Source organism: Aythya fuligula, chromosome 10, assembly GCF_009819795.1.
Source record: "Aythya fuligula isolate bAytFul2 chromosome 10, bAytFul2.pri, whole genome shotgun sequence".
Taxonomy (NCBI): domain Eukaryota; kingdom Metazoa; phylum Chordata; class Aves; order Anseriformes; family Anatidae; genus Aythya; species Aythya fuligula.
In genome coordinates this window covers 11,851,863-11,872,971 of record NC_045568.1, presented here as the reverse complement: position 1 = coordinate 11,872,971, position 21,109 = coordinate 11,851,863, and the positions used below count along the sequence as shown (strand labels likewise).

Below are 21,109 nucleotides of genomic sequence, written 5' to 3'. Positions count from 1 at the left end.
CAATTTTTATATGTGATAATAGTAAGCCAGACTTCCTAGACCTATAACCTGAAGATACAGGTATGTGGGCCTCAAAGAACAAGGTCTGTGAACAAAAAAATAGGTAACTGCATGTGCAGACTAGGAACAAGTACCAGTGAAAATCCCGTCCCTGACTTAGATAGATAAGCACTCCTTGTGTTTTATGAACTGTGACAATTAAAATTCCCTCAGTGATTAGAACTTGGAGGAAATGAGAGGCACCCACTGCAAATTACGTGTGGGGCTGGATATTTTGGTTTTGTAGTATTATTAATAGATGTGTGGAACATGGACTGCACATGTGTATTTTCTGGTTTTGCAAATGCCAGAATACGCTATGCACGACTAGATTTGCACTGGCAGTTTATGATCTTTTATTTTCAGCAGCCTCTATGTGGAGGTGTTCAGGGAAGAAAAGTGTTTTAAAGTCATACACAAAGAATAGTTTTTTTTTGTTTGCTGTTTTCTGTTTGTTTAATTTTACTTGTTATTGTAAAATTTTGTGCTGGCTGTTTGATCTTAGCTGAGATTTCTACATCCATCCTGATGGAAGGCAGACAACCTTTTTATATCCACCCACTTAACTTCCAAAGAGCAATTCTTTGGGTTCCATCTGTGGAACGAAACTTTTTGGAGTAAAGACAAGAAGGAACTCAGAGTTGAAACTCTTGGCAACAGAAAGACCACATTTTCAGTGTTCTGGAGAGAAACAAAATAAACACAATTACTGAAGTGCCTGAGAGAGGCTGCATGCGGGCTGGCTGTTGAGCAGCCTGAAGGGCTGGATTTATCTACGTGCCCTGTGCAGCTCAGCTGGCATGGCTCTTCAGTGTGACAGCTGTGTGTTCTGCCACAGCAATCCACACTCCCTTCTCGCAGTTGGGAGACTACAGCAATTCAGACCTCAGGAAACAGAACCATCAGGCATTCATGGCAGGATCAGAGGGCTAACCTGCAGTGATGGGGTACCCTAGTAGGTGATCACTCACTCATTGTGTCTCACAGATGTTTAATGAACTGTTACTCCGAAAACTCAGAATTGTCACCACTGTTTACAGGGGAAGCAAGCTGTGGGCTGGAGTAGCTGTTGAAGGTAGTTTAAGTCTAGCTACTGTCCAATAGATAAAGGTTCCACCTAGCACACCCACCACAAGGAAGCGTGGTTTGGCTTTGAGTGTTTAAACCTGGAGTGCATTACAGCTGGCATTTTTCTTAATAGTCCACAGAAAGAAATAGGTTTACTCTGCTTTATGTTACCTGGAACTGCTTTACCACAGTTGGTTTTGATCTCTATCACTCACGCTACATGACTTTCTTCTTTTCGGGGAGTTATTCCTGATTTGTAGCAGTGCAGATATAGATGAGACTGATGAACCTGAGTGTGACCCCACAGAACAAGATCTACAAACATTTTGTCCTTACCAGGATTGAGAATGGGACAGGTACATCCCCTGTTGGTCCAGGATTCGGGGTAAATGCTTCTGTTGCTCCGAGCAATTTTCACTTTGCCTGATTTCAGGATCTTCTTCACTTTCACAACAACTTCTGCATGTGTCCCTTTGTCATGAGCTGATAGGATTCTTGCTTTTATCACTGCCAGAAAACATCAAGATAAGACCAACAAAGAATTTCTAAGTGATTTAACACCTTGGAAGAAGACATGAAAAACACTGAAGTTTTACAGAAGTTGTGTTCCATGGCATTCATAATTCCTTCTAAATGAGTTTAGAGAAGGAAAACTGGCTTTTTCTGTTGAATTACCTAATCCTTTCACCATGTTATTTATCAACTGCTCTTTAATGGGTTGCTGTCAAACACCTGGAACTCGTAGTAAAGCACTTGTGTGTAGGCAGAGGAAGGGTACAAAAACAGATACAGTTAACAGTCTGATAGAAGCACACTGATTATTTGCCTTATATTTGACGATTTGAAAACCTGTGGTGAATTTGTATAGCTTTACCTCTGACCTTTCAAAATTTGTGTCCTGCGGGAAGGGACTGTCTCCTCCACAGGAAGGAAGTCAGGAAGTTTCCTGTCAGACTGTAGGCATGTCACATGGTGAAATTCCATGATTGCACAACAAGCCAGAAAAAGTATTTTTGTTTTGTGGTCTAACATCTGGTTGCCATGATAAATTTCTGCTCCTTTAACTTGGTAGGATCCATAACTTTTTGGCAGAGTAGTCTCATCCAGATAGCCCCACAAGCAAGCTTTGTTGTGTCATGACACAAGCACATCAAACCTCAAAGCCTTCCTTTCTTCATGTGATGGTATGAACCAGGTGTTCATAACCCACAGCATTAAATACATTCTCGGTAAGCAAGCGTGGCCATTTGAGCCTGCACAATGAGTGCAAAAGCAATGGCGGGTTAGATGCAAGGCTTTTATCATTTATTCTTGATCTAGAGGTCAACCATTCTGCAGACTTCAAATTGTAGCACTCCTGCTGCAAAAAGTGAAAGTGGAAAGGAGACACCAAGGAACCTGGTATGAAAAAGGCTATTCACTGCTCAGCTCTGATCAAAAGTTGGACGCGTCACTGGACAAAAAAGGCAGAGGAAATCCTACCTCTTATTTCATGACTTTGCCAATTCTGTAATTCTTCCCTGCTATCAGCTAATAACACGCATAAACAACATAGTGAAAGTATCATACCTTGAGGGCACATCACTCACTTACCGTAAGCATATTTCATTTGGCAGAAGTCAGTGACACTTCCAAGCACCTTCTCTTTGCACACACACTTTTCTAGCAGGAAAACCACAGCACACAAGGTGTTGGAGAAGAGCCAGGACATGAGAGAGGAAAGAAAAGCATATGCTATTCAGTTATAAAGTTAGATGTATCTAACTTCTATAATCTGGGTGGACCTGAAGTTTGAGAGTGAACTCAGTTATTTGCAAATGTGTTACTTGTTAGATGATACAATAATTGGTCTGACAACTTATCAGTACTGTTGAGTAAAATGAGGCCCTCATGGGGCCTATTATATAGATAATAAACTGATATTTAATAGAGTTTTGTTGGACCCAGGTATAAATCAAGTAAGTAAAAATACATTTTATTCAATCACATAAGCTAAGAAATGCTGAACTTTGCTGTTATTAAGGTAATATGCCTCTCAGGGGAAGTCTTGATATGAAACAGGTGGCACTGTTACCTCGGGGCCTTACCAAGTCATTGATGCTAGTAAGTGCTGACTTTCACATGTGGCAAGCAAAACCAACAACAGTTCAAGTATTAAAGACTCCACCTCGTTCTAAAAGCTTGCTTACTTTATGACATTATCTGGATACAGCATAGTAACTCTTTGCTTTCTCTTTTGAGCTGTTGTGCCATGAGGAATTCCTTATTCTTAAAACCATTTGCGTGCCACCCCAGAGGTGGCTGCGTTTCAGTGACGGCTGACATGATATTTTTACAAATGGCATCTGAAGTTGTGGGAAACTGAATACTTGAGAAGCTGTGCAAATTCATAAGCATTGTGACTATAATTAGGACCACAAATGGGGCGTGTTTTTTCACACAATCTTAATTATGTCTCATCAGTTTCCAAAAACAAAGTGCTAAAAAAAGTAGAGCCTTGTTTGGAAAATAACAATGTAGGTATAATAATAACCAACGATAGTTCAAATCAGCAGATGTTGCCAGCAGATGGGGGACAGATTGGAGCTAGAGATGAGTAGGAGAATTTAAGTAGGGGTGAAGAGAAGAAAGAGCTGGCACAGAGGGAAGCTTCCAGCTGTTCCCAGACTGGGCTGTACCTGGGTGCCTCAGGGCAGAGAATCCCTGCTCGTGGTCATTCCACTTCCACTCATCCTCACTCTCATTAATTGGTGTTTGCACAAGGTCAGGGATTCGTCCCCCAATGGGGATATTAAAGAATGGCTCATTGTCATAGCTGGAAGGGAATAAAAAGAGAAGACTCGGTTAAAACACAAGGTGGGTGGGAAGCAAGTGGTCATAGCATGTAGCTGCATCCAGACAGGTAAACTTTCTTCTGGTTGGGAGTGTAAATAAGAGCAAAACCTCATGCCATACAGAGAAACCACAAGATCTAGGCTTTTATTTAGGCCTCAGCAATGCTGACTTACTATTTCTATGAAATAACTGTGTATTGAGCCTTTCTTGCCTTTTTTTTTTTTTTTTTGAGGTTATTTTTGGTTTTGTTTTTTTTTGTTTGTTTGTTTTTTTTGTTTTTTTGTTTTTTTGTTTTTTTTACTGAACAACCAAGTAACTCAAAGTTAGTGGTCACTTGCTGGCATCGCTAGGAACTAAGGACACCTGCAGGACCAATAAAACTGCAGCCAGTCAGCAAGCAAGCCATGGGACTCCTGTACTGAGATTAAAGCATGTTTGAGGTGCAGATGCCTGCCTTCCAGAAACAAAAAAGGAGACCTTGTATCTTTTTACCCTGGGCACAGAGGAAAGGCAAGCACTCCAGACTCTTACATTTATTTCCAAGGCAAACAGGTGCATTTAGAAATGCCATACAGACTACTTTGGTGCTGTGGACTTGCCTGTTACTGCAAAAGTCATCATTTCTAGTTTGCCTTGGATAACACAATGGATTTTCAAGTGTGCCAGCCACCAAATGGCATCTAGGATACATTTTACAACTTACAGCCACCTTTTCAAACTATGTGCATCCCCTGGTCCCCTCCAGCATCCTCCATTTACTGTCATCACTGCACTATTTCAGTTAAATTTCGTTTCATTTTTACAGAATCCCATCTCAAAGTGAACCCAAAAAAGGGCTTCTTTACCCATTGAAACAGTTTCCAGTATGCTGGTCGCAGTCTCTGGCACAGTCACAAGGACGACAGCCATTCTCTCCAAAGCCCCAGTAGCCCATGAGACATCTATCGCAGTTGGGGCCCGCCACACCTGGCTTGCAGTAGCAGAATCCCGTCTTGGGGTGGCATCGCCAGCTTCTGCTGAAAGTTGCGTTGGCTGAACCCATTGGCTGGCAGGAGCAAGCTATGGAAATACGGTAAGAGGTGACTGAGATTATGTGCCCAGGGGTCATCAGGTTAAGTGACATTTTTGCAAGGTTGAGAGACCCCTTCCCTCTTCCTGATACTCAGCAGTTTTATATTGAAACGATGCAGGTAATCATTGCATTGTCAGCCTATGCTTGCAATATTCTTTTTCTTTATAACATGAAGCACAGCAAAACACATCCAACTAAGACCCATGTGTGTGAAAGTCAATTCTTACCTGCTCCACAAATCTGGAACATACAGGGTTTTGAAGCAGTGGCAGGAGGCCTCCACTGTGTGTTCAATTTTCAAGCAGCTTTCAGGTGATTCACAGAGAGATGCACTATCATGGATATGGTCTCAAATGATAGCTACTGCCTGCATTCTTTCCTATGAAACAAACTAGTGTTTCTTCTGGGGCTAGTTGTGGCTTACACAGGTGGTTCAAATGACCTGAAATATTTCTTCAATTTCTGCCTGCAAGAAGTCCACAAATTTCTTTCACTGTGAGATCTAAGGGATGTCTCACCATGCAGTACTGTAGGTGTGTGGGGAAACTCATTAAATTTGTTGTACAAATACATAAGCAGACTTGTTGAAAGAAAAGGTGACAGAATGGGAGAGGATCTCTAAACTCACTAAACATGCTTCATATATAGCTGAAGGGCAATACAAGAGATAAAAACCAAACATCTTCAACTCTATTGCCTGTTTGACACCAGCCTCGGCAACTCAAGACAACACAGCAGTATAGTTACAGCTCCTGTTGGCCATTCTGCCTTCAAAAACAATAAATTGCCATAGTCCCATGCCACCAGTATATTCCCAAGGTGACAGCGTAAGGGAGTGAGGTGGAAAGTCATATCTATATTTATCCATATATATAGTGGTACAAAGCCAGGCTCAGTTGACTCTTCCTCATCAGGAAAGAGGCTAGTTGAAATGGTCAAGCCTTGTGCCAACAGCTCTGCATAGGTAAAATAAAAGCAATTAACATACCCATCCATTTTGATATTCAAACAAATTAGATTAAAAGGAGAACTAAGCTGAACTTATATATTAATAAAGCATTGTGCCCTGGCTTTTGCTTGTAGCAGAGACTGAGGAGTAAATGCATCACTACATCATCCATCTGGAAAAGGGGAGAAGTAAAACTGTTATGGCTAAGACCTGCTTTAACAGAGATTTTCGGTTAAATGTTGGACACCCAAGGTGTTTGGATAGCTTGGATCAGGAGCCAGCCTTTTGGATGGTTATCTGAACCAAACATGATCTCCAAAGCTTTCGAAGTTTGCCCATCATTGCTACTAATCAAACTACTTTTCTTCATGAGCTCACAGATACTAGAACAAATGAATGCTCTGATTCCACACGTCATTTTCCAAGGGGAGGGGGAGTATATGACTACAAAGAGTGTTAACTGTAGCAAGTGCAGATTCACTTTCATCTGGAACCTCACATCTGATGCTCAAGAAAAAATATCTTCCAAAAACAGTATGAGAAAAAGGGTGAGCAGTTTTGTTTAATAGGCATTTTTCTTATGATCTGCTTACTACATAGTTATTTTTTTCACCATGCCCTGTGTTCTTTATGCCAGTATTTTTAATAATATTATTACACTCTGCTGTAGACAGATCTCAGTCAGTTGTTTTCAAGGGACACTAGCACAATAGCCTAAGGACAGAAAATAAGCGTGCTGTCATGGGCAATGTACTCAACACAATGAGCTGGTTGGCGGATGGCAGCAGGCTCGCCTGTTTGCCACAAAGCAGTCTTGACTTTGGGAGCAAACCCAGGGATTTTGCTGTCAGTTCTGGAGAGCAGGTGTAACAACGAAGCGCTCATTAGCATTGACAGTTTCAAAGGCAAGTTCTGATTTGTCACTGCTCAACTTGAATTACTTTTGCCCAGATTTTTGCAGGGCTGACTACATCATCCTAAAAAAGAAGACATTTAGTTCCATCCACCACTGAAAAAAAAATGGATGCCATAGATTTGGGGATAAGGAGCAGAAACACTCTTTCTTTAATGCAGGTTTTCTGAGGTTGACAAGAAGTCAGAAGTTGCCAACATCTATGTTGGCTTGAATCCAGGTTTCTGATTTCATTCTAGTATCTCTGTAGATATGATCTGCCTGTGGAGTTTTCACCTGAAATTCCTCATGTTTCTGCAACTTCTGGATCTGTCTTCATTCCCATTTTACTTCCAGTTTTCATGTTTTATCTGTGAGGGTCACATAACAGATGGGTATATCCTTAGCATCATTAGCCTCCCTATTACTGAGTCTAGATTCTGATTCAAGACGAGGCCTTCTCACAGCCTATCCCCAAGGGAAAGTATTGCAGGACAGTGAATGACAGCATTGACAGCTGATAAGGAGGTAGAAAAAAACATGGTTTGTTGTTGTTTTGTTTGTTGTTGGGTTTTGGGTTTGGTTTTTAATTTATTTCAGGACTGCAGTTGATGAAAACTGATGTTCCCAAATGAACTGTGGGGCATATTTCCCAATTAGAAACATGGACAGCCTTCTGGTGGATCAGAGAGCAAGCCAGATCAATAAATGTACAACACTTTCAGATGAGTTATACAAGTGGCTTGCAAATGCTTTACTCAGTCTGTGTTTATTTAGCATTTCAGCTTGGGTGTGTACATGTCTGGCTTACAGAGTGTTATGGCCAAAATCAGTTATGCATCTAAGGAAACTCCCCAAATAAGAGCTCACTTGCCACATGCTGAAGGGGCCGTTGTTGATGACTGGGTTTTATCTGCTTAATGGTATCATAGATTTGCAAATAAACCTCATAACTAAAAGAACAGAAAAGCAAGTTTCCAAAAACCCATCCTTTCACATTTCCCAATATTTAACAAAGAACCTTCCCCTGCTGAGTTTTGCTTCTTTCCTCTTGGCAAACCCTAGTCTTCTCTTTATCCACCTCCCTGTCTAACAAAACACGAGCCAGCATGACAATGGCCTTGTTTGTCAAAGGCATCATCAATTATGTTAGGGACGGTGTGCGGACAGTTCTGGCCCAGAGATGGCTGGTTTGTATGGGTTCTCCCCTTGACAGCAGTGTAATGAACAACACTTCACTGTGTATTACCAGCATCCTCTTGGCTTTTACTCTCCTAAGTTTTTTTGTCACTCTACTGGATGTAACATACTGTAAAAGAGGGAAACAAGGAATAAAAAAAAACATATTCATACAACAGTCTCCACTCTAATCCTCAATAAATCTGTCTGCCCTCAGCACAGCTGTCTTCTCCATGTAATTGGACACAGATGTAAAATGCAATATGGGTTGCAACAATGTGGTACCACGTTATAGAAAAATAGCAAGAGGTCCAAGTAGATCAGTGGACTTTGAGGCATCTCCCCTTAAACTTCTGTGCAGTTACACTGCAGAAGATAGTTGTGAGCAGACCAGCTACTTGATGAAAAACAGGCAACAACGCCTTTTGAATCTGAAATATATACACGTGCATCTTTTGAGCATATGACCAAGTCAGAGCAATTTTTAAAGCATGTCAGATGTGGAGATTGACTCAGCCAATGATGCTTCTTAACTGAAGGCAATAAGATAGACAGCTGTGTGTGTGGTCAGGGCTGGTTAAGACAGACTGAACCAAGATGTGATCAGGCCTTTGTGATATCACAATTAAAAGTTTACTCCCTCTGTGCAGAAGTAAAAGGAAGAGCAGCAGAGCTTTTCAGAATGTGTGTGCATGTGCATCTGGTCACATTTTAATTTTCAACCCTTGTGCTTAGAGTAGAAAGCTTGTTTTCCTGGAGAGCCTTTCTAATTGGTCTACATGCCTGCATTTTTTTTTTAAGCTAAGCAAAGTGTGAGTACAAAAGATGGTGCCATTTCAGAAGGATCCTTTAAGCCTCCAAATAAGCCACAGGAAAGACCCAAGGATACAGCAGCTTTTCTAGCCATTGGTTAGGAAACGATTAGGCTTATGAGTCAAAGCTCTCACACAAATCTATATTCAAACTGCTTAATCCTGTGTTGTCACCCCCAATAACAAGCAGGTGTCCCAGGCTTGGCTCTGGGACTTTTCTCATGCCTTCCTTTTTTTTTTTTTTTTTTTTAATTTAATAAATCTAAACAGTGTTGAAACAAGTCTCTGTACATGACCTGGCTCTCATTCATCCCCAGCTGGAAGAAGAGAAGCAAAGGGATCAGAGGCGGGCTGTCTCTGCAGATGAAAAGGAGTAGCAGATTCACACTTACATGTCAAACTTCAACAGATTTTTATTTTTTTTTCAAGGGAATATCTTTGCGGTCTCATACTGGAGGTCAGCAAAGGGTGGTTTGGATAATGCCAGGACATCCAATTGTTATACAACTTTTTTTTTTTTTCCTAGCAGTGATTAAGAGACAATGCTGTTCATTATTATGACTAATGCTTAAAGACTTTCTGGGCCTGGGCAGCGTCCTGTTCACTTTCTGGGAGCCTGAGGGGGCTGCCACAGCTGAACCTAGACTTTGCTCTGGATGGCAGAGCACTCTTCAAGCGTGCTTTCTCAAAGGGATTAGCACAGCATTTCATTCAGCTTTTTCATCAGATTTCCTTTCCCAGCTCAGTATCCACTGTACACATGGGTCAAGTTTTGATCTCCCATGGAGATTTTTCTTCTCTGATTTCAAAATGGGAAGCTGATGACCAGGTTGCTCTCACCAAAATAATCCATTCAGCCTGCTGTTTGCAGTTTATTACTGCTTTTCAGCATTTGCTCAGTGGGTGGGTTATTTAGTGTTGTTTGCCTGGTGCTGCTTGCATGGTTTTCTCAAAATGAGTTGATGAAGTCCCTTCCAACCTCAACTATTCTGTGATTCTGTGAAGTGGTACGTGCAAATCTTCACATTCTGGTCCAGCATTGGCAGCTCTTCAATTTATGATCAGCAGGCTGAGAAAAATCTACCCGATATGATTATTGCTTTTAGTACTTATTAACAAGGTAAAACAAACAAAAAAAAAAAACAGTAACTTTTTAACAAATAACCATTTTTTAGGGTCATACAACCTGAAAAATTTACTCATACCACACCAGATTACATTTAATAGCAATGCATATCTTGCAACGTAAAGAATGGAGAAGATGGTCTGTCCTTCAATCTGCATGGAGTCTTTGAGTCTAGTATCAGCACTAGGCGTAAGGAGATGATGGTGGTTCTGAAGGTGAAATCTCAAATCTCACCTCTATCAAACTGAGTCTGTTCTAACCAAAACAATTCTGCCTGTCTGCGCTATGGTTCCTAGTTTTGCTATCACTGATAATAACGTCCAAAGTATGGTAATATTCCCTGAAAATTATCTGCAGATGTACAGCATAACAAAGTGCACACTTTCTCATGTGATATGTAGGCAGTGTGTAAGTGTTTGGGGATCAGTTCTTTCATCATACAAAATGCTACCTTGTTAAGGTAATTTGTCAAAGGGCATTGTAGGAATTGTCTTCCTCACCTTAGATAAGAAAAAGCAGACTAACGCCCCTCTCCCAACACGCACACTCCTCACTACACATAAGCTTAACTTTTTAATTATATCTCGAATATCCCTTCTTTTTCCACACAACTACAAGCATCATGCACACACCAATCTGCTATAAAAATTGATGCTTTCAAGAGTGAACTGCCTGCCCTTCCCTTATACCTTAATATGGCAAGCATTCATGCACTACTTAACATGTCTGTGAAAGGTCTCGGTGACTTCAGTTATGCACACATAAAGTCAGGTTTACTTATTGGTATTAATGCTTGGTCAAACCTGTTAAATTCATCTCAACCAACAGAAACTCTGATGCAGGCTAGTGATCCAGAATACCTCTTAAGTCAGGGAAAAGAAATAGAATTGCACTTTAGAGGGCAATTCAGTTCATCTGTCACAGGTGTCTATGTTGGAACACAATAAATCATCCCCTGGACACCCTACTGCTTCTCCACTGCCTGTACAGGGAGGCTGGAAAAGACACACAACTTTCAGGTAGCTAGAGTGGAATGGCAGCAATCTAGGCTTGATTGCACAAGGCAGAGTGGAAACAATTGTATTTGGGGGACTTCTGCTGGCAGCAGCATGTTCCCAGGTGAAAAGAATGTTATTGTGCTTGATTGGCATGATAGGAATAAAGTTCTTTCAGCATGGTAAATTTCTGCTTATCCCTCTGAATAGTTTTTCTTTTGCTATGCAGAGTATTGGCAGGAGGCACTACAAGGCTTGTAACGGGACCAGACAAAAGATGCAGAGGTAGAGTCAAGGTCTGATTTCACCCAGGCAGACTGTTCTAGGGTTTCCTCACAGGTAGGCTCTATTTTCAAACATTTTTTTTTTCCTTTCTGCTTCTCTCCAGTGCACCTTTATGTTACTGGTTATCTAATATTACACACAATGTTGGTTACTACACCTTCACCCGACTGCTGTATACCAGTGTTCATACACAAATACTTTCAGATACTATAAGACTGAAAACTAATCTTCTCGCATAAAGATGTATCCCCATTACAAACATTTCCCTGTAGAAAATCTGCACTGAATAAAAACAGGACTAAAGAGAAACCACTGTAGAACACTATGGCATACAGAGTAAATTAGGTAAACTCACTGTAACCCTGTCTATCAGTTTTCTTTGGAAATTATGAAATCAAAGAGAAAGAGTTGTGTGGAAGCAGTCCTTACTGGCCCTAATTGGGAAGATATTCCAGTGGAAAGTATACAGAAGACCAGAAGCATAGGATGTGCTGTTCACAGAAAGTTTAAGCAATATCACAGGCCATTAGTCCCAGGGAGAGGAGTGTTTAAGAGAAATCTTGATGAAGACCATCAAGGTGTTAGGAAAGCTTCAAAGGCATATGCTGCCAGCAGACGTGAGTATGGATGATAGAGGCCGAAGTTCTCCACGCTGGCAACCGATGTCTAAGTTGAAGGGAAGAAAGACTATCCAAAGGGAGGATCAAAATCACGTACATTGTTGAAAATAGCATCCTCCCAAATAGATGCCAGATGGAATAAGAGGTGTGAAGCTTGGCAGAATACTCAGAGAACATCTACAGTAAGGGAGATTTGGGCTTGTTCTGGCTATGTTCCAGACTGTCTGGGTGCAAACTACCTTGATCCAGAGGTTATACATGCGTGTGAGTTACTTCCTAACACATCCTGCTGAAGTGTTAATGAGGCAATTAATTTGGGCAGAGCACCCCATAATACAGCTGTAGAATTTAGAGATAAGTCTGTGAGCTCTGATTCATCTGTTCCCATATGGATATACACCTCCTGTAGCCATTATCATATACATTTACGTCCACAGATGTTGCATAATCAAAGGGAATTTAACAATAGCTTACACATAGGCACCCAGCCTTAAGAGAGGTGCAGGAAAAAGTTAAATAAAATGCACCTCAAGTGAGAAATAGAATCACATTATTTTAAATGCAAGCACAAGAGGAATGTCACTTTCACTAGGATGTAATGCATTGGGAGAACTATTACAGTCAGCAGAAAAAAATAATTTGTGACACCATAGGGGAATAGACACAGCAAATCAGAAAAATGGCCTTTGATCAGAAAACTGAAGTCTAGGAACAAAATACAAAGAAAGGACAGTAATACTTCCATAGTTGCTGATTGTTTCAACAGGCTTCCACCACTCATTTATCTTCACTGAACATAACAGTAATCACTTACGTTTGCAGACCTCGCTAGAAGACATGGGTTTCCCTTTATCTCGGTAATACCCTGGTTTGCACCTTTGACACCGATGTCCCTCTGTGTTATGCTTGCAGTTGTCACAGACTCCACCACTGCGTTTTCCTGATGCCAGCCAAACACTCAGATCAAAATGGCAGCTGTCAGCATGGTTGTGACAGCGACACTCTGATGGGAAACAGGGAAACATACTTCAGGCTTATCCAATAGGCACAACAAATGCTATTTAAATAGTATCATTTTCCTACTGTGAATCATAGAGGAAATATCTGAATACAACACATTTCCTCTGCTTGCAATCCTTGATTTTCATTAAAAAAAATTCAAAGTTGCAACACAGAGAACACCCAAGAAGCTTGGGTGGTTGCAAATTGTGTCATGTTCTCATAGTAACACAAACCAATCTGATGGTATTGTAAGCCTTACACAAAACCCTAGAATGCTAAAATGCAGGAGCGGATATAGGCGTGGACAAAAAGATTTCTTCCTTGTGAATTCCGCTTTCCAATAGCCCAAATGCATCAGCTGCAGTAAAACAATAAGCATACTGAAATATTCCATCAACGACCAGCAACTTACCACCATTTCTGTAATGGCATCATTAATGTGAATTGATGACATCTTAGCCAGAGAACTTTGCCTGCTGTCATTGTCAGTGCTCACCCTGAAGCCCTGGATCAGTAAACCCCCTCCCACTTACTTCTGCATTCATTCGGTGCCCCTGTTTTTCCATCTCCTGGCTTCCAAGGCTGATCGTTGTATAGTGGTGCACATTTCTCACAGTGGTCCCCTGCTGTGTTGTGTCTGCACACACACTTCCCATGGACCTGTCGGGAAAGAGAACACAGTCAAACAGCTACAAGCATTAACATGGTGGAGTGCCCAACAGCCTCGTGAAGATCCAAGACTTCTGCACAGCTCTTCCACAGCTGCCTGACTCCGTTAAGAAACCTCCAGTGTCAAATACAGGCTTGGTTAGCAGAGCTGAGTCATAGGAGAACAGAACACAGCCTACCAGAGGGTGTTGGTCCCTGTCTTATTAGGTACTAACAGTGATCTGGAAGATGGTAATTAAATCATCATGAATTACTAAATTATAAATTGTTAGAAAAGCAAGCAAGTTATCTGGGACCTCCCAGCACAGTTAAAAATTGAGCAAAAATAATTGTGAAATTTGGAAAAATACCACTCAGCAGACCCACAGAGAAACAATCCAAACCACATGTTCCATGAGGACAGCACAGATGCTGAAATAGACCTAGGTACAACAGGCACCAATTTACCAGCCTACATATGAATATGCAAAGAACAGATGATCAGGAATGACCCAGTTAAACTTTGGGCTGTGTAAGAAAAAGGATTGTGATTCTAAGTAGATAGGAAATAGTTATTTATTGTTCAGTTGTGAGAAAACTGTACCTCCACTACAGCTTTCAGTTCTGACCATATTGTTACCAGATAATGAGAAACTAGAAGATGTTCAACAGAAACTGGTGTGGATGAAGAACAGAGTTGATCTACAGAAACTAAACATATGAACCTACCTAGGCAAGGAAATAGAAGTTCACCAAATATTTGAAGGGGAAACAGTGAAGTGATAAAAAGTCTTGACTGGAGATGGCTGAATAGCATAGTTTCCTCTGCAACTATTTTCTTGAAAAGTTATCTGAAGAAAGATCTTGCTTCCTCTATACTTACCTGCTTTCAGTGGAATACAATAATTTATTTTTACTCATGAAAATATTTTAATACATATCAGTTTTGAAATCAGGTATTCGCACTAGAAACTTGATATCAGAAACTGGGTGAGTCCAGCCTTCAAATGAACTATTGAAATTAGTTCAAATCTAATAAATGAATCTAGTTCAAATGTACTATTGAAATTAGTTTCATACACAATAATAATAACCAGGTCCACTACAGGTGCATGAGATTCTATAATTGAACTATATCCAAGAAGTGCTTTACACTTTTTTTTGTTAATTTATTAAGAAAAGATTGCAATATATTTGCAATGCCTCAGAGAAAGGCCCCTGAGAAATTATTTGAGGAAATGTGGGACTGTACATCTTATTTGTTGCCCACCACAAAAGCAGTTGTCAATTAGTGGCATGTATTTCACATGGAGGGAGACATTTGTTCTAGAGTAGCAAACAAAATCTGGGACTAGACTCTCTCCCTCATGCATGATTCAGGATGCTAAGCTCTGTAACCACCATCACAGCTCTGCCCACGTTACACAAAAAGCAGAAGCCGAGATTTCATTTTGACTGTGGTGTGAATTGAATGTAATCCTTTAATCTCACCACTAATGTGAGTTATGCTTCTCCACAGTCTTTCCTGAAAGTCAGACTTCCCCTTTGCTGTTCTCCCTCAACCCCATCCCTCATAGCAGGTAGCTTGGGATCAAGACAAACATTTAAAAGAGTGAATGCTCTCCCCTGCCCCCAAAGCCATCTCCCTGCAGCAATTTGCTCTCTGCTGCCCTGGTTTTTAATCCTCCCAGACCAGATATGTCATGCAGCTAGCAAAGGGGATAGGCTGCAGCTGATGCCATTGCCCCTCTCTGGCCAGCTGGCAGATTTGCTGCTGCACAGAGCGGTTGGCTGCCTCCTCACGGAAGACTGAGCACAGACTTCAGGGTATGCATTTCTCTGTCAGGGCTCAGCACCAGTAAACCTCAGGAGGATACAGCATGTAGCACATTATGGGATGCCTCTCCAGACCTTTGTCCAAGAAAGTCATCCACGTTCAAAGTACTAAATATGACAACAAATTACAGAGAAACAATAATACCAAGAAGAAATAGTGTTTGGCTTTTCTTCATTTGAATTTGGCTCTTCAGGCTTTTTAGTTCCCCCTCTGAACACAGTGACTTAAAAGCAATGAATCCTTTTCAGAAGCCATAGAACAGAGAAAAGGACCAGAGCTGAGGAAAAAGTGAGCCTGACTCAGAACTACAGAATTATTTTTTTTTAGTGACCCCAAACTTCAGACTATCTGAACTTTTCAACTGATTCCAAAACAGACTAGAACCAAAAATTTCTTAGTTTACAGGAAATGCCTGTGTATTTCAGCACAACATTTGTAAATTGTCTTTTTTTTCAAAATGATTACAGGTATACAAAATATACACTTCCTTTATACAATAAAAATCACATGAAAGGAATAGAGACTATACAGCTGGGAAATGGCAGAATTAAACTATGCAATCTTGTTTTAGCCTTGAATGACATGATCAAATATTCATTATTCCACAGAACCCTGTGCTTACAGTGCACAGCACAGATGGTATGAGTACTCATAAACAATTATTAAGAATAAACAGGAAAGTTCAATGAGGAAGGAAGAATGAAGTTGTTGTTTGAAGGTAAATAGATGTTGTCCACTGACTTGTTTTGTTGCAAGTTGTAGTTTGTGGAGACTATCTAGGGATGACATGTTGCAAGTAAGACAAAAGCATAAAGGAAGCTTCCTGCTTACAATCTCTGCTATTGAACAGTTGCAAATATACTTCCAAATGCATGGAAGGATAACTGGCTTCGAGCAGGGAAGAAGCACTGATAGACATTAAGAAAACAGTAAAGGATAATTGAAGAGAAAGCAAACGTGCCTGTGTTTCTTATGACTGGGTGGAAGATGTTTAGTCAGTGAGAATCATCTCATACTGCATTTACATGAGAAAATAGTTAAAGAGGAGAGCGCAACATGAAGTGACAAGTACAGAAAGAGGATCAAAAGAAGAGAGCAAAGAAGCAACTCAGCAAGTGGTAATGACAGGAAGACTGGAGGAGAAATTGAGTTATGAAGAGACCTGTTACACCTGACCAAGATGTGAAATGAGGATAGAAGAGGCAGCAGTAAGTAACAGGAGAAGCAATGTGTTCTTTTAGAGAAGAAGAGATAGGAAAGGCAGCCAGGAATGGAAGTCCAGGAAGGAACAAGAATGATATATAGGAAATTGTAAGATAAAATTGGAAATGAGATATCTGCTCAGGGAAGGAAGAATGTGAGAGTCACACTCAACACCACAAGAGCAGGCTGGTCTCTGACTTGTTATTCCCTGCTGAAAAACATTAAGAGCTCTTAAGTGGGTCCAAAAAGCAGGTTGTGCTCTCTGCATAACAGAAGACCTCAGGATGCACAGGATCTCACCGGATGATCAAACCACAGTAAATAAAATAGTTAAAGAAATACAGATTTAAGGGAGAGACACATGTTTTCTAGGTTCTAGAAAGCAAGGTAGAAGTAAAGGTAGATGATATGATAGATGACTATCATGGAACAGCAAGGACATTGAGGGATATGGAGCTATAGGTTGACAGTGACTATAGCAAAGACTGTGCCCTGACTTCAAGAACAGCAAGAGACAGGCCTAGAACCAAGCCTACAACATCTGACCAAAACCCACACTGGAAGCAGAAAGGGAGACAAATGACAACAAATGTAACAGCTCTACCAGGAGGGGAAACCACCTATAGCACAAGCCCAACATCCCTCCAGGGGGCAGATACACAGGCAAGAACTCCTACAGCATTGCTTAAACAAAAAGTACAGGCCCAGGGCTGAGCTTAAATGAAGCCTCTGGGCCTATGGAGAGAGGGCATGGGTGTGAGTCCCAGGTGGGGCTGGTTACAACCATTAAAACCCTATTAAAGCCTTCAGGACACTGATAATTGTTTGATTACTACTGGATTCACGTTATTGGGAGATTTATGATATTTGGCTGTTAGAAGGCAAAAATATTTTTCCTTTCTAGGCTTGGAACTGGTGGTCCAGATAGAGGGGATTTGAAAGTGAGGTATGAGCAACACAGACTTATTTGAGATTTGTGCAGTCACTTAAGAAGCCTAGCCATTTTTCAGCTCAAGCCTGATTAGTTTATGACAGAGATTTATGTGAATACATATAAATGTGTTAGTACAGCAGGAGAAAGATTAAGACGCAGGGGATTTGTGTCTCACATCTCTAATATTTCACTTTATCTAACATGAAATATGTGACACCACATCACTCAATGCTTACTGATCCGTAGATATAAAAGAATTTAGGCCAATATGGGCCTTTCCACAATGCTTATTGCTGCGATAATTGAGTACTTCAGAAATAATAAGGAATTTATTTTCATGACATCTCCCTCCATCTGCTTCTCCTCATTACTGTGATAACTCTAGTTATCTCCAATGATCGTTCCCCTTCATTGGATCATCATTGTATTAAGAGCTCAGTTGGTCTGACAAATGTGTTTGAAACTGAACGGTGCCTTCCAAAGTTACTGTGCTAAATGGATCAAAGAAATAGGTGCGCTTGCAGGCAGACCGTGTGATTATGTAAACTACCACATTTATAAAACCAGTCAGAAGTACTATGTTCATAACCTGTGATGGTTTGTATTCCTGCAGTCTAGCTTCTAGAATGTTTTCTGCCAAGGTTATTCATGTCACTAATGCATGCTATGAGCTTTGAAAGATGAAAACTGTAGCTTTCAATACTAATATTCTGTCTACGTCAAACTTCCAGTTTTTTAATCAGCTTTTGCAAAGGTTAAAAGTTTACAGGCTGATATGCTGGCAGTCTGAAGATATTATTAGTCTAGGACAGGAACCAAAATGTTATACTACACTCTCAATCACAATCATATTGGATTTAGCAGCCACTTGAAAGCAAACTCTGCTTTTGTGTCTTTGTATAGTGGCTATGTTCTCAGGCAGTGGTTTTAGGATATGAAGTCTTTGTCAGCAAGCACAATTTAAGATATTTCTGCTTTTAGTACTGCTTCTGTCTATGTTACTACCTTTTGCATCATGCCTTGAGTCATGTGTAAATTGGACAGTGAAACTTAACCATATTAAAATTATTTATTTATTTATTTATTTTTACTTTGGCAATAATATTCTTAATCTGGATTAATTCCATGATCTGACTCACTGTACAGTTGTGCTGTTATAACAGTCTGGTATTGCTGCCAAAGGCTGTGATTTGTACATCTACCACCTGAGCAGCTTTGAGTCATGACTTGAAGGAGGCTATAGCTTCATAGACTTTAATGCCTGAATGATCAATTTCAATCACTTAGCTCACCCTGCTACACTAAACCACGAATTTCATCTCGTAGTTTTTGCATGGAGCTCAGTAGCTTCTGGTTGGTTTATAACAAATACTGTAGGACCACCTCTTACTTTGGTACAGTGCTTCCCAGAAATTGCACTATACTTATTCACCTTTGCCTGTACAAAATTTCACCTAAATTCTCATCTGCAGCTGAGAGAACAAGTGCATATTTGCCATCTCTGTCCCACATTTTTTTTTTATTTTTTAAACTCTGTTTAGCTTAGAATAACACCTCAAGCATTTTGCTTTTCTGTCTCCCTGTTCAGTTTCTTTTACCTTTTGTCCTTTCAGTAAATGTTGTGGTTGCTAGTCTTTCTCCTGGGCTATTCTCAGTCTATTTTTTTTTTTTTTTCTCTAATGAATGAAGGTTAAATTTGGAAGCCTTCCAGAACAGAGCAACTGTTGCTGATTCAGAGAAATTGTTTGTCTTTGGGCTCTGTATTCACTTTTGTAATGTCGCCAGAGCAATTTTGGATACAGCAGTTTGCAATGACATCAGAGGCTGGTCCCTTACCTGTTTTTAGTAAAATGACCTTTTCTGGGTTGTTTGAATGGTTAAATACAAACTAGTGTCTCCTGTTCCCCTTTGTTTGCCTCACAGTTCAAATGTACTCTGTTGTCTCTTCTAATTAAGAAGTGTATCTGTGCAGATTTATAATAAATTTTTCAATATCAGGTCCTGAGGAGAGTAGATTTGACTTCTAAGAGACCAAATTAAAAAATTACGTCAACTTTTTCAAGTTTTCAAAGACTTAAGAGAATGAGTGGCTTGGGAGTACAGTGCCTGCCATGGGTAGGTTGATAGTTCAAATTCCTGCTCTAATCAGGAATGAAAAAAGCCATTATTTTCCTATGTCACTTGCTGGTTTCTGGGGAAAGGTCTAACAAGTGTGTGTGTCTGAAAACTAGTACACATATGGGTGTTTTCAGAGGGAATTGGATTTCTGGCTTGTACTTGGTCACTTTGGTAAATTAAGTCTGAGGGAACTTGGCAGGGATAAGGAGAGCTGGGGCAGTTGCGGCAAGGCCATCTGAGACCATACGGCCTGTACAGCAGTGAGCGAAAGCTGCCACCAGTTCCAAATTGACTAACCAGGTAATGGTGACAAAAAAAAATCAGTGGCAGTGTTTAGCTGCATATTCAGACTGGCATCGCTAAGCCCCTATCTGAACAGTAACAAAGAACAGGATAAATAGAACGGAAGAGGTACAAAATCCATGCTTCGTGTGAGGGAATATAGCAGGCCAACCTCGGCCTGTGGCAGTTTCAAGACACAACTCCATCCTCTGCCTGCATTCACCTCCGTCTGTCTTTACACACATGCCTGGCTGTGCCTTAGGCCACATTTCTCTGTTTTCCTGTTGTTTTCTTCCTCAGTGCTTTTTTCTTCTTTTTTGAGCTGGTGTCCTTTTATTTTTACCTACAGTGCCAACAACTCCATTATCAGTCTATAACAAGCTGCATACAAGTAACAGCTGTCGTGCTGAAATGCCGCCCCTGAGTTACAACAGGTCACAATATCTGAGGGACTGTCTTATGAAAGCAGGAAGCAGAAGGTGGAGCAAGTCCTAATATTTTAATAAGTGAATACCTGAGTCACTGTCTGGACTAGATGAGTTTCTGCTGGTTAATCCATAGTGGCTCTGGGGGTGTGAGATTCAAATCCACTCCAAGTGTGGGCCTGCATACTCTTCTCTGAATTTTTACCTCAGCGAATTTGGCAACATGCGTAGCTCCCATTCAAGTGAAATTATGTTGAGTAATGGAACAGATGAAGCCAAGAGAAAAATAGTTTTCTACAGCTCCTCTGCAGATGGCTACAGTTCGGAGAGTGGGGGAGGGCAGGGTTGACATAGCACTGGACCAGCCAAATTTATAAGGAATCTGTCTGACAGAATGGAGAAAAAGGGAGAGAAAGTCCATAATTTAGCAGAAAACTTGTACGTTGCAAGAGAAGGACTCTGAAGCCCTAATGGGCATAAGACTCATCCCCAAGTCCCTTCTAGCTCAGTGGGTGAAACAAGGCAAGGAAATGGATGTAGGATTTTATAACTTTTAAGCAGAGTAATATGGATTTTTTTTTTTAAAGATCCTGTGAAAATTTTCTCTGTGTGTGCACCTGCCTCCAAATCACTTAACTGCAAACTCCACATACCCACAAGGTACAACTCTAGAAAAATTTGCTTAAATTACTAGGTTTCTGGGGCTGAGTGCATGGGCTGAAAAGCCTTGAAAAGCTTTGGTAAAAGACTGCAAACTTGTGTTGTGGTGAGAGGTGGGTGAGCTGAGG

General features: G+C 40.7%; 1 protein-coding gene across 2 annotated transcripts in view; it reads right to left on the bottom strand.

The window, feature by feature from the left end:
- Nucleotides 1-21,109, bottom strand: part of LOC116493183 (netrin-4-like) — a 52,389-nt gene that overhangs the window by 4,666 nt on the left and 26,614 nt on the right. For both annotated transcript variants that reach the window (XM_032194343.1, XM_032194344.1), the window contains exons 4-9: nucleotides 13,408-13,534; nucleotides 12,687-12,875; nucleotides 4,788-5,001; nucleotides 3,786-3,922; nucleotides 2,701-2,769; nucleotides 1,444-1,614 (exon numbers count right to left, since the gene is read on the bottom strand). In XM_032194343.1, coding sequence (XP_032050234.1) covers nucleotides 1,444-1,614; nucleotides 2,701-2,769; nucleotides 3,786-3,922; nucleotides 4,788-5,001; nucleotides 12,687-12,875; nucleotides 13,408-13,534 — 907 coding nt within the window. The remainder of the gene's footprint in view (nucleotides 1-1,443; nucleotides 1,615-2,700; nucleotides 2,770-3,785; nucleotides 3,923-4,787; nucleotides 5,002-12,686; nucleotides 12,876-13,407; nucleotides 13,535-21,109) is intronic.